The 13,797-nt window shown below is 41.0% G+C and overlaps 1 protein-coding gene across 3 annotated transcripts in view; it reads left to right on the forward strand.

The window, feature by feature from the left end:
* The window catches only part of DISC1 (DISC1 scaffold protein), a 304,734-nt gene that overhangs the window by 109,592 nt on the left and 181,345 nt on the right, over positions 1-13,797 (forward strand). For all 3 annotated transcript variants that reach the window (XM_058669349.1, XM_058669348.1, XM_058669347.1), the window contains exons 7-8: positions 778-832; positions 5,307-5,409. In XM_058669349.1, the coding sequence (XP_058525332.1) occupies positions 778-832; positions 5,307-5,409 (158 nt within the window). The remainder of the gene's footprint in view (positions 1-777; positions 833-5,306; positions 5,410-13,797) is intronic.

Genomic DNA, 13,797 nt, shown 5'->3' on the forward strand with positions numbered 1-13,797 from the left:
GTACTATTTTAGACACACTTGAAGTACACGTATTTTGTATATACTCTGTTGGTGTCAAATACAAAAGGCACAAAAGGTAAATTCAAGTAACATTTAATTCCCTTTACTGCACTGTGTAGTCCATATTGCTAGGCAGATGAATGTAGGAATGTGAATTTTAATCCTTTGGGAACAGGCACATTAGGCTATGCTCCCTGTTATCAATAAATGTGCACTCTGGGGAATGACAGCAGATTTTAATACTAGCGTTAAGTTTGGGCTGGCACAATGGTCCAATTGGCTAATCGTCTGCATGCAAGCGGCGACACTCCTATGTGTACAGGTTCTTGTCTTGGCTGTTCCACTTCCTTCCAGCTCCCTGCTTATGGCTTAGGAAAACAGTGGAGGATGGCCCAAGGTCTTAGGACCCTGCATGCATGTGGAAGATCCAGAGGATATTGCTGGCTCCTGTCTTCAGATCAGCTCAGCTTTGGTCATTACGACCATTTTAGTGGTGACCCAATGGATGGAAGATCTTTCTCCCTGTCTCTCCTCCTTTCTGTAAATCTGCCTTTCCCCAATAAAAATAAGATATATTTAGCATCCAGTAGCAAAGTTAGGGAGTGATAAGATATTTATAACAGCATGTTAATTTCACAGTCAAATGAAACAAGTCTGGTATGGTATTTCTCACATGTTTGGTTCAGTCACCAGTCCACTGTTTGCTGTGTTTCTATATGGGTTGATACTGAACTGTGGCTATCAAGAAGACCAACATTCTTTTTTAAATTTTTTCAGCCTCCAGGAAAGGATAAAATCTCTCAACTTGTCACTTAAGGAAATCACTGCTAAGGTAAGCATGGCTATACTTCCATTATTAAAAACAAATTGAGGATGAATTTTCTTTTGACTTAATTTCAGTTGCAGATCACAGAATGCTTGGATTGTGGGTAAACATTCCAAGGCCATTTTATAGGCCAGATGGATAAGTCAGAAGAGCCAGAGGAGTAGAGCGAGCTGCTCTTGATAGTAGAGGTCTTGACTTATGTTCGCCCCAGAAATGGGCTAGTTTGATTTTTGCTTCAGCAAGAGCTGTCAAGTTATAGGCTAGGAAGGGATTGCTTTTGTGCGTATTGAATACCTTTGCTTAAAAAGACTTTCCAAAGAGGGATCATTTGAAAAATTGTTTCCTCCTGGTTGGGCAACATTGAGACTCCTCACAAATGGAAATGAATTTGAGATGGTTGCTATTTGTTTTCTAAAAAATTGCAGTTGTCTTGAGAATTATTTGGCCTATGTTATCTTCTATATTGAAACCTCAGTTTGTGTGGTGAAAGAATACTTCTCCAATATCCATTGGGAGCACATAATCAGTTAAATTAAATGGTCAGTGTCCTGTTTAACTAGGATGACTACAGATCTCCAAATAGTTAAATCTGACAAAGTGATTGACAGATTGAGAAGTAGAATTAATTACCCCATGAATTACAGAATGTGGCAGAATACAAATCCTTAGCTATCTTCCTTAGGTGGAAGGTGTGAAGGACGGGTAGTTAGGTGGAAAAATAGGGGAAAAGAAAAGATGTTGAGCAAAGAGCAAAGCAGACAAGCATCTACCGGCCTGAAAGTGCCCAGAGAAAGAATACATGGAGCATTCCAAGGGTTTTTCATGTCACTGCAGCTAACACAAAATTGGGCGTAGATTCTTGGCAAAAATGATATAGTTATGCTGCCCCCTTTGGTCAATTTTGTGTCTTAGTGATTTCTGAAAATAGCTTCTAATGATTTTGCTACTAGTCTCCTGTTGAAGGTCTGATAAGCTATTTTACGCTATGTAAGAGGAGAGGAGAAATTCCTGTTATGTTCAGAGACCATAAGATGGCAGTACACCTGGGACCTCATGAAAGTTTGAAACCTGCTCTGTTGCCTCAGAGCTTCTATGGACATACACTCAAAGAAGAGCAGGGTGACACTCAAAGAACTTCTTTTTAAAATGTTTTTTTCTTTCTATATGAAGTTCAGTGCAAAGACCTGAATCCCTAGCCACAACTATGTGTGGCTGTGTGGAGACTGGTTGAGGACCCCTTTTGGTTGCGTCCTGTGATTCCATCGGATTAATAATCATGGATAACTGAGATTCTGACTTACTTTGTCAATTTGGTTATATGAAGCAGCAGAAGAAGCAGGAGAGAGTAACCTGAATTTCTTCCTCGAAGTGCAATGGCTCTGCCCACCAGCGTTCATAGTTCTGTCAGTTTCTTCACTTTGGTCTTCAGTGGAACCAATAGCGAGATGGAGAGGAACAAAAGCTTTCTGGCATTGGAAAAGTGGTAATTTCCATCCCCCTTATTTTTAAGAAGGTGTATTTATTTACTTGAAAGAGTTACAAAGAGAGAGACAAAGATGAGAGAGAGAGAAGAGAGATAGAGATTTTCCATCCACTGGTTCACTCCCTAAATGGCTGTAAAGGTTAGCACTGGGCCTGGTTAAAGCCAGGAGCCAAAAGCATCTGCTGGGTCTCCATGTGGGTGTAGGGACCCAAGGTTTTGGGCCCTTCTCTGCTGTTTCCCAAGCCATAATTAGAAAGCTGGGTGCAAAGAAGGGCAACTGGGACTCAAATTGGCACTCACATCCAGATGTTTATATGTGTGTGTTTGAAAAACATATTGTGCATACACCACACACATATGCACATTGTATTGGCATTTGTTGAAAATACTCAGCTTTGTTAAAGATCTTAGACTTGCCCAAAATGATGTGCTTTGTTTCCTAGATATCTTAACTCATTCGCCATACTGTAACAAAGTACTAAGACCTGGTAGTTTATAAACCACAGAGTTCAATTTTTGAGAAGTCTGAGGTTAGTCTGCCAGCATGGTAAGGTTCTGGTTAGGGTCCCTTTTAGTTGCTGGTTTCTTATTGTGTACTCATATGGTGGACAGAGACCAAGAGAAATCTTGTGGGCCTCTTTGATAAGTGTGCTAATCCTATTCATGAGAACTCTGCCCTCATGACCTGGGCACCTCCAATAGGTTCCACTGTTAATATTGTGTGATTGACGGTGAAGATGTCAAAAAATGAAATCTGAGATACACTGACATTCAAGCCATCACACAAACTTTCTCTACTATATTTATATAAAAAAGAACTTAGACTTTTGTTTGCCATAAAAATTAAGAAACTCATGCCATTAGATTTTGAATGTAACTTTAAATGTTCCATTTGCCAATGTGTTCCGTGCAGTGTAATTTTATTTATAGATAAAATGAAGATACAGAATTTCTGGGCATGCATAGGTGAAAATGCCCAGATGCACCCACATGAATGTGTGAGGGGAGAGGATGTCTATAAGTCTATTGATAATTAAAGCATAACTTCCTATTCGCACAAATATCCATTATAGACTAGATTGTTGGGTGACCATGAGGTGCATGTACATTGTATGTGCACACACATGCACATCTGATCATCTGTAAATTCCACCCACAGAGAGAGGGAACCTTCCTCCACTCATGCTTTTTCATCTCTTATGAGTTACCTAAATCAAATTTAGTTATGGGATAAAAGGGATGTATAAAACAGTTGAAAATAGGTGAGATATTTATAGATAATGGATTGCATCTACCAGAACTTTAAAGAGTGTTCATTGCAATCTAGTAAGGAGATTTGGAAAGGAAAGAGTTATGGGAGATGTTATGGAGTTAGTGAAAATGTCCCAAGACTTCTGATGACATGTGCCAGTCATCAGATTGATCGGATAGGACATGCCAGTCATTGAACATCAGGCCAAATCAAGATTTGGTGCCAGGGAAAATGTCCTAGACATCCTCCTGGTATGACATGCTGCCAGAGGGCGTGGTCATGGAGAAGGCTTCAAATTTACTTTGGATACATAGAAGCTGAGCACTGTTGGTGCAACCTTTGGCTCAGAGACAATCAAATTGTTGTTTTCATCCAGAGTGAATTGGAGCCTTTTACAAAGGTGTTGGAAAGTTACAACCACCAAGAGGAAAAGATCCCATGTAATTCCACAAAAAAAATAGTGGAGTATTTTAGTCAGGATGGGCAGAGTCTTCTTTGATTCTAAAAATAATTACAATTCACTCTGAGAAAGCAAAACATTTAATGTTGATTATATTTGGAAAGACCTAGATTATTTTGGGGACAATGAATTTGTAATTTCTCTGGCATCTAGTGAACCCAACTAGGTTAATTCTAATTTATGAATGAAATCTCAATTTTAGACCCAAAAAGAGTAGCTTTAGATGATACTGTTAGTGGATCCCCACAGATGATCTCCATATTGTCATTCTTATTTGATCTGTTCTGTGTGATGTTGTCAATGTTGTCAAGAAAAACACAAAGTGTTAAGTGCTTGGGAAAATAAATGATTCAACATGAACCTTACCAAGTGTTATTTGTCTGTTTTTAAGTCTGACTTGCCAACAAATATGTGCCCTCAAGGTTTCCCCAGATGTTCACTTGTAGTTAAATGTAGCTGACACTCTGATCTTGATCTTCATGACTATATATTTATTTACTGCCTACTACCTGCCAGGCACAAAACAAAGTGATCTCTGTTAGAATAGAGCTTTTATCTCAGGAAAGAGAGAGGGAGGGAGAGAGGAAGGGAGGGAAGAAAAAAGAGAGAGAGAGAGAGAGAGAGAGACAGAATATAAAAACAAAGGAATAAAATGTCAGTGGAAGAGTGTTCTGTGGGAAAATGTCAGGCAACGTAAAGAGGGAGGGCCAAGAAGGCCAAGGGAGGCTGCTCTTTGCAGCAGGTAATCAACAAGGTGTTTTGTTGTTCTTTTTTCCCCAGGGAATGTTTGTACAAAGAACCCTGAAGGAAATGGGTAAACTAAGCTAGTTGGGACAAGGGTGTGTCAGACCTGAACAGAGAGGAAAGACCTGGCAAAGAGAGAAGACAGGATGGCATTTTATCTGGTGATAACAGCCTGTTGTATTAGCCACTGTCAGTTTTATGTTAGGGTGTGTTGAAGGGAAAAGGATATAGACTTAGAATATGCCAGGACCTCCCTCCCCTTCTTCCCTGGCCTTTCCCCTGTCCTCCTTCCTGCCCCTTCCCCCCTTCCCTATTGCTATTCCCTTCCCTTACCTCATTTCTTGTTGTTTAAAATTCTCGTTTGTTTGTTTAACAAAAACAAAACAAAACAAAACAAAACAATAATTCTCGTTTAGTTACTCCCTATCACCCTCTTAGACCTGTTAGCCAGGTACATACCCCCAAATCTCTGGTCTGGGTGTGCACAACCTTCTGACATGTAGCTGAGCATGGATGATGGTGACTCTTTCTCCCCTTCTAGGTGTGTATGAGTGAGAGACTCTGCAGCACTCTGAGGCGGAAAATGAGTGATATTGAAATCCAGCTGCCAGCCTTGCTTGAAGCCAAAATGCTTGCTATATCAGGTAACCGGAAGTGGAAGAGACAGGCCTGTGGACCAGCATGATGGCAATCACCACTGGATTGTGTTATTTCTGATTTGCAGTCTACCATTACTTATACATACTCAGATATCAGAAAGCAGTTGTGAGGTGTTTCACTAAAACCCATAGAGAGGAGCATGATTTCCTCATAAAGGGCTGGGCAAAGTACACAAGAATATAAATGTGCACATAATATGACCCCTATGTAGGTGCTATGTTCTGGCCTTTTGGTTCCTGTTTCTTTAAAAGTTACAAGGCTGGATTACTGCATGTGATGTGTAATTCAAGCAGATGTATATAGGGTAAGCATCTATAGGTGCTCAGTGAAGAGTATTGCACACAGTCAAACCTTTCCTCTTGGAGGAAGGATGGGAGTATGAAGCAAGTTGATGTTCTCATTTTGAAAATCTAGTGGTAAATCTTGGAGATTTTGGAGAGATCATTGTCCTTTCTTATTTTGGCAGCTATTAAAAGATTGTTTTTTTCCCATTCATAGTAGTTTGAAAACAAGACTCTCTGAAAATAGTGTCTTACCCTGCCATTTGAATAGTCCTTTCAAACATTTCTCTGAACTTGTTATTTTAGCTGACATTCACAGTACCTGTATTAGGTAGGGCGGAGACACCATGATTTTAATGAACCAACGAGGCGATTGAGGCAGTGGGATGTGTCCTTTAGGCTGTGCACACTCAGTTAGTTAAGGAGTGGCAGATCAGAAACTGCAGTCCACATCTCCCACTATGTGAGATCTATGGATTTTACATCCAGTAATGTAATGATGGCCTCAAAAATTCTCTGAGTTTTAAAGGCTGAATGAACTCACAGTGCATCAACTTCTAAGGAGTCATAAAAATTTTATGAAAAGGTGTAATAATTACATGTATGCATTTTAAATGGTATTTTAAGAAGGAATACAATAATTGGCAACTTCTGCTCCTCAGATCATTAAACAACTAATGTTGGCAGCTAACGAGCAATTTGGTCCCTAGTGCAGTCACGCATGCTATTTACAACCAATAGAACATTGCGATGTGAATGTGAGGCTTGGCTCTTAATGGCTTCGCATGCCATTTACTTGGAATTATGACCCCATTTTCTAAGAGAAAAAAAAGACCGAACACAACCTTGCTTCTGAGTTTGAGTTTTTTTTTTTTCTCTCTCTATCAATACATCTTTCCTAGGAATACAGGTGGATGAGTGTCTGTTGAGCCCAAGGGAGAAGTTATATAATTCAGGCAGCTGAGCTGTTTCTTGCTCCACTATGAATATTCTCTTTTTAGAATGGCAGGCAAAATGCCTAAACTGGAATACATATTGCAAATCGGTCTGGGTTTTCTTTTTAGTCTGTTGGTTGGCAAAGAAAAATCAAAGCCTAATTGGATGGCTTACAGCTCTCGCAGAAACCCAGTTTTGTCAGTTTTCATCTCATGCCCACAGAGCGCAGTGTGTTGGCTGACCTGAGCTCACTGTCACCTCTCAACCTTCCTGTTTCTTGACTACCCTGTAGGCTCTTGGGTGAATGGAGCTCTCCGTCAGTAGACTGTCCCTCTGAGCTGTACTGGTGGCAGAGCCGTCATCATTCTTTGGCACTTCTGCCTGCAGTGACAGTCTTGTTTTCTCCTAATTCAGTAATCTGAATGGCAAACTCTTACTCAGACAAAAGCCATCACAGCAAACCCCTCTAAGAGAATTTTGTCTCTAGTGTAAGCATGCCAAGGGACAGTGCCCTTGAGATTCCTGGAACCCCTTTTAACTGGAAAAAGACCCTATGGGTCTTGACATTTTAGTGGGCCTTTTGTTTGTCTGGAAGTTTTATATTTCTCAGTCTTGGATTTATATATATAGACAGATCCTATATTTGATATATGGCCTGAGGCTGTTTCTTGATTTGGGAATCATTTCCCATCTGCAGAGGCTGGAAATGAAAAGAGTTATTGTTTTTTTTCCCAAGCCTAGCAGATCTTACTTTCTTTAAACTTAGCAGTTTATTCTTTAGTTCATTTCTCTTCTCTTATATTTTATCACAGAAAATGACAAGAAGCCAGTGGAGACATCTGTATTCTGCCTGCAAATCTCTTTGACTCTGTCAGTCAGTGTGTTGGCAACACTTTTTAATATCACCTTTGTTGATTACTGAGTGACATTTTGTCACTACAAGGATCCTTTCTCCTCCAGCTTTCAATAATAGTTTTATGATAGTTCTCTTACTTTCCTGTAGCCTCATCAAAAGACAACATTACAGAAAAAATAGTATTGCAATCTTAATTGGCTTTCACTGGTGATTGTAGAAACAGGCAACACCTTGTTCATAAAATGAAATGAGCTTTTGATGAATTGAGCAGAAGAAATTGGTTTCATAGCAGGAACAGGCTGGAGAAAAATGAAGCAGAACAGAGGATGGGTTGTTTCAAGTTACTTTTCTTACAAAGGCTAAAGTGGCTTCATCCTGCTAGCTAGTGATGGCTAATCTAGGGTTCTGACCTTTTGTCTCTGCCGCCCTCCCTTCCTCCCAATTTGTCAGAATGTCAGATAAATAGCATAGTTTAGCCTCAGTGGCATGGAAGGTTAATGTGAGTGGCTCCATTTGGTCTGGTCTACTGGGCCTAGTCCAGGAGGTCAGTCCAAATCTAGGGGTTTCTGTGCATTTAAACAGCCTTTACAGAGGCCTGTTATGCTTCTGACTACTCCTTGGACCCAAAGCCAGTGTATCTGATTTTAGGATTTTGTTCCCCAACACCCCATTTCCAGATAACATTGTCTGTGCTTGTGTAATAAGCCACTTCAAGACTTAAGGACCTCAGATGTCACCAGTCATTTATTTTACCCTCATGAATCTGCAGTTTGGACAGAGTTTGGCAAGGTAGGGCTTGCATAGCCAAGGTGGGCTGCATCAGGGTGGCACACACATACAAGTGGAATTCACTGATGTGCACGCTCTGAATGCTGGACACCATCTGCAGCTGCTGACCACTTGACAGCCTCACTGTGTTGGCAGGCCTCTTAGTCACCTTCTAAATCAATGGGACGTGAAAATCTTCTGCTGAACAAACACAGCTCTGCTATTTTGGCACAAGATAAAGGTCAGACTTAAGTAGTCTGTAAAAGCTATGAAGAAACTATTAAAAGAGCCCAGGCACCCACATTGGTCTAGATGCCAGAGGCAGCTCTGTGCTTCCCAATCAGCTTGCTAGAATTCCCTGTAGAGGTAGTGCTAAGTCCTGCCCATCTTTATATTTCTGTTTTCTTTCTATTCCTGAAAGACTTCCAGTCTGTAACTCTACTATCACTGCCTAAACTTTTATTTCTAAATTCATGTAGCCTCTAAACTCATGGTTTTTACTTTGCATTTATATTAAAATCATTTAGGGAAATTAAGAAAGTATGGTACTTAGCTGTGGCATCAAATCGCTTCAGTGGAAACTTCTGGGTATTGATTTAACTATAAAAATCTAGAAACTCTTTTTATAGCTCCTTTTTTAAATGTTCCATGAGGGCTGAATCCACTGCACCAGCCAGAGGAGAGCTGGCCTACTAAGTGCCACATTTGGTTTTAGTCATCTTCTTGGACTTTGGAGTGAATGCAGATTGACTGTGAATTCAGACTTTTCCTCACCTGTATGGAATATGAACTCCAGTATTCACCACAAATAAGCAGTCCCTTTTGCAGCCTTGCTGATGGCTTGGGCTAGAAATACATCTTGTGGCAGTTCTTTGGTCTTACTCTCCTCTTACCTTGTCTTTGCCATGGAAGGCCATGCTTGAGGCTGGGAGATTTTCTTGTGTAATTCACTTGGCTCTCTATTTTAAGAACTCCAGCTAGATAGGGATTGCAATAACAGAGTGGCTAACAACCTGCCCTGGGCCTGGAGGGGAGCTGAGTGTAGGTGTTGTTGTGTGACATTTACAGATACTATTTTACCTGGCCCTAATGTCTCATTATCTGATCCATGACCTGAAATCACTTGTGCCAGGTTTTTTTTTTTTTTTTCCAGCTGACAGACATCCTGATGACTCTGTCCAAATTATGTCTGTCTGGTTTTCTCTCTGATGCTGGAAGCCTGACCTTGTGTTCTCTCCAATATCCTGGGTAAAGAACAGCGCTGGAGGCAACCCTTGGTTCTTCCGGTGGGAGAGGAACATTCAGTACCATGTCACAATTAGTTCAAAGAATTTTACTCAGCAGTTTCTATGAACAAAGAGCACCAGGAGTCAGGAGAGCAGTCCTCTTTTCCTGGGGAATCTTGGGAAATGAGAGTGAAGAACCAGAGTAGGAAGTAGAGAGAGAGAGAGAGAGAGAGAGAGGCTTCACAGTATACAGGTGTGGGATGTAAGTGACTTTAAGTTCAAAGGCAAATGGCTGCATGAGCCACTTAAGCAAGGAGCGCAGTGTGCTAAGTGGGTGACCTGTGGTCTGACTTGTAGCCATTAGCTTGGGTGGTTTTGGTGTAGTGTTCTCCTTGTGCTTTCTGGAGATCAGCCTTCGCTGTGTCATTCTCATGATGCTGGGTGGTCTTAGTTGGCTTACATCTTCAAATATACATGACTCATTAGCCAGCCCAATGAGTTGGTTGCTTGACTATGAGAGAGCATGGTGAAGGGACTATCCCATGTCTGGTGGAGATCTTTGCTTGGTTATTAGAGTGTACACCTTTGGATCTCCCCTCAGTTTAAAATGTATTTGTCTTTTGGAGGTCCTTCTGCTCTCTCTTTCCAAGGCACAAACAATGACAGAATCCTTTATTTTAGATAGCCTACAGAATGTATGTGATGTTCCAAAAGCTGTTTCTTAAAAGATGACTTTATTCAATTGTGTTTTTTCCTTTAGAGTGGTTAAAATCTGTCCCTAGGATACTCTTGTTACAGATGAGTATGTTTAAAGGTAGACTGAAATATCTCTTCATTTGATTTAAGGAAAAAGGAACATCATGGAAATATACTAGATACTCTAAGCGTAAAATGGATAAATACTAAACATCAGGACATCAAAGTAATTTCTTTTTCAAAGCTTAAAACACTGATTTAAATTTTGATCTGTTCTTGAATTGATATGGGGCACTCAGTCAACTAAAAAAGTGCCATTTTACATTTTTCGAGATCTTTTTCCAGCATAAATAAATAGACTTTGTTGTCAAGCAAAGAAAAGTAAGAACTCCATAAATGTTTAATGGCATTTATAATAGTATTTAAAATGAACTTTATGGGTCTGGTGTGGTAACCTAGTGGCTAAAGTCCTCACTGGGATCCCACATGGGAGCTGGTTCATGTCCCACCTGCTCCACCTCCCATCCAGCTCCCTGCTTGAGGCCTCAGAGAGTATTAGAGGACCACCCAAAGTCTTGGAACCCTGCACCTGCATTGGAGACTCAGAGGAAGCTCCTGGTTCTTGGCTTTGGATTGGCTCAGTTCCGGCTGTTGCGGCCAGTTGGGGAGTGAACCAGCTGACAGAAGATCTTTCTCTTTGTCTTTCCTTCTCTCTGTAAGTCTGATTTTCCAATAAAAATAAATACGTCTTTAAAAAATGAACTTTATTATTCAGTCTTTAATGATAACACTCTAAAATGTCTTGTTGCCAAAATCATCTTTTATGATGTGCCAATAAGATATTAAATGGTTAAAAATCTTTCCTGTGGGTTCTGAACATTGTACATAGCTGGAAAAGAAAAGCCAAGTCCCAGAGGCCTGCGAGCTGCATTCAAAGGCTCACCTTGCTGCCTTGGGTCAGCAGCGACTCTCACTCTAAAGGCCTGAACTGGTGCTGCTCTGTCTGCCCCTGCAGAGAAGCAACAGAAAGGATGGTCATGGTTCACGAGCAATTGCCCGGCACATGGTAGAGGAATGGAGTCCAGGGCAGAGTAGGAGCTGGAAGCTTCAGCACACATACCTCTTTTCCTTATTGTCCTCCTTGCTTTCCCTTTCTCTAAAAAGCTCATGGTTTGGAATTATGGCTTGGGGAGATGATGGGGCCTGGTAAAGACTTTTCCAAGATGATGTCTGTCCAGAATGAAACATAAACAAAGGTCCACCCCATGAGAACAAGTAAAACCTATTTATTCAGAGCTTGCTACAGCAAGGGAGTTGGCCACCATCACTTCTGTTTTGGCAGAGGCTCAAAGGCAGGCAGAGCAGTGGGAGGTGGAATTCCTAGCAGGGGAAAAGAGAAGGGGAGGGAGGCGGGAGAAGGTGTCACAGGTGCTCCGAATGGGGACGCTGGGGTGGCTGACTAGAAGCAGCCTGTATGATTGTTTAAGAGATTATATTTGATTTTCTCCAACTGGTCCTAAGTTGGATAGGAGGACAAAAATTAGGATTCTATCAGTTATTAATCAGCTCTGGACATATCAGATGGACTGTTGCAGAAGTTATTGTTTAGTGTGGCTGTTTCCCGGCCACACTGTGTAACTTAAGGGGATTGGCTTCCTGGGAAAGCGGTTGCAGGTTGTGGGTAACATGGACTGGATTGTGCATTTCTATATTTATCTCTCACTAAGTAGCACACTTTGTCAAGTTGATAGAAGCAATTTCCATTTTTAGAAGATTTATGTATTTGAAGGCAGAGTGACAGAGAGGGAGAGACAAGAGTGAAGGAGGGGGGATGGAACACCCAAAGGGAGAGGGAGAGAGAGATTCTAGCCACGAATTCATGCCCTAAATGGGTGAAGCAGCAAGGATGATCTATGGCAAAAGCAGGAATCAGGAACCTCACCCAGGCCTCACACTTGGGTGGCAGGTACCCACATATTTGGGCCATATTCCATCCACTCCCTTTCCAGGATCCTTGGAAGGGTGATGGATTTAGAGGAGAGCAGCCAGGACTCATGGGATGCTGGTGCCTTAGTAAACAATCTGACATGCTTTGCATCAATGCTGGTCCAAGAAATTTACATTTTGTTCAAAATCTATGCTGGCATAATGTTCTACTTTGTCTTCTGTGTAATATGTAAGGCCATTTTTGACAGTGTTTGACATACAAAGCAGCCATGGGGCTCTGCTCACTGGAAATGCCTTTGGGTGTCTCAGGAATTTGTGATAATTGGAATAAATCAATGAAACTGAAGGAAGATGGAAAAATCAAGCTGAAGAGGTTTCCGTGGGGAGCTGGTTGTGGGGTGCGATTGGCTGGTGCTTGTCTTCTTGTCTCAGGTGTCCCTTTATTCAGCTAGACCAAGGTCATAATAGCTAGAAATTTACCTCACCAAGGGAAAACTTTAACTGGCAATGGTAATATCATGCTTAACCAACAAGTTTCCTGTGTTGGAAAATAATCTCTAATGTAACAATAATAGTATATGAGGCCTTTGCAAGGTGGTTAGGCCATGATGACTCCATATTCATGAATGCAGTCATGCTGACATTATAGGGTAGATGAGTTATAGAGGGAGTGGGCTATTACTTTCCTTTCTGATCCTGAATTTTTCACATATCCTTCTGCTATGGTATCATGCAACACCATATTGTTGGACTTCTCAGCCTCCAGAACGCTGAGCCAAATAAATTTCTATTGTGTATAAATGGCTTGATCTGTGGTATTCTGTTATAACAGCAGAAATCCAATGAAGACCACATGTTTACTTGAGTGTGCAGTTCCTTAGTAGATGTGGTGTCAAGCAGGATAAAATGTATAGCATAGGAATAGCTCTAGGGTTTGATCATTTTCAGCACTGGCTCCATTCCCCTTTTCCCCAGTAGAGGTGTATAGCTCAAATGTGGGTAAATAAAAGTGGACCCATTTAGGGGGATCATTAGAAATAGAAATGCTTATAGGCCAAGACAGATGCCACATGTTTTGGGGGGGTCCCTCTTGGTGAAAGACTTAGTGGAACACAGAGCTCATGAAAAGGCCTATGTGACGAGCCCAGAATTCAGGCCCCTCATATGTACTCTCATTTAACAGGCGATTTCTTCTTTTGACTAAGTCACTTACTATTTTGAGATCAGAATAGCCAAGTTCAGCAGTCTCACTAGGTTGTTGAAATGCTTAAACTCTTTGAGCTTGGCAGTCACTCTCTAGGTCTGAGTTTCATTAGCTGGAAATTCAGGGCAATCACTTTGAGGCTGCTCTCCTGGGTTGCTGAGAAGATTAAATAAAGCAAGCCGTATAATGAGAGCATTCAAATCTGTCAAATCAGTCTCAAATAATGACTTCAGGTGAAGGAAGAACTGATCAGATTGATCCAAGATATCATAAAGTGCAGGATTCAGACACTGACATCTGAATTCAGAGATGTTGAGGTAAGCAAAGTTAGAATGAACAGAGTGGATAAAATCAGCTTTGGTGTTGGCGTAAACATAGTGGTTTTTATTTGTATCATCTGCAGAACAAATAAAATGTTTGAAAAATGCTTTCTAAAAGCTTGTGGAAATAGCTAGTTC

The sequence above is a fragment of the Ochotona princeps genome, chromosome 10 (genome assembly GCF_030435755.1).
Source record: "Ochotona princeps isolate mOchPri1 chromosome 10, mOchPri1.hap1, whole genome shotgun sequence".
Taxonomy (NCBI): Eukaryota; Metazoa; Chordata; class Mammalia; order Lagomorpha; family Ochotonidae; genus Ochotona; species Ochotona princeps.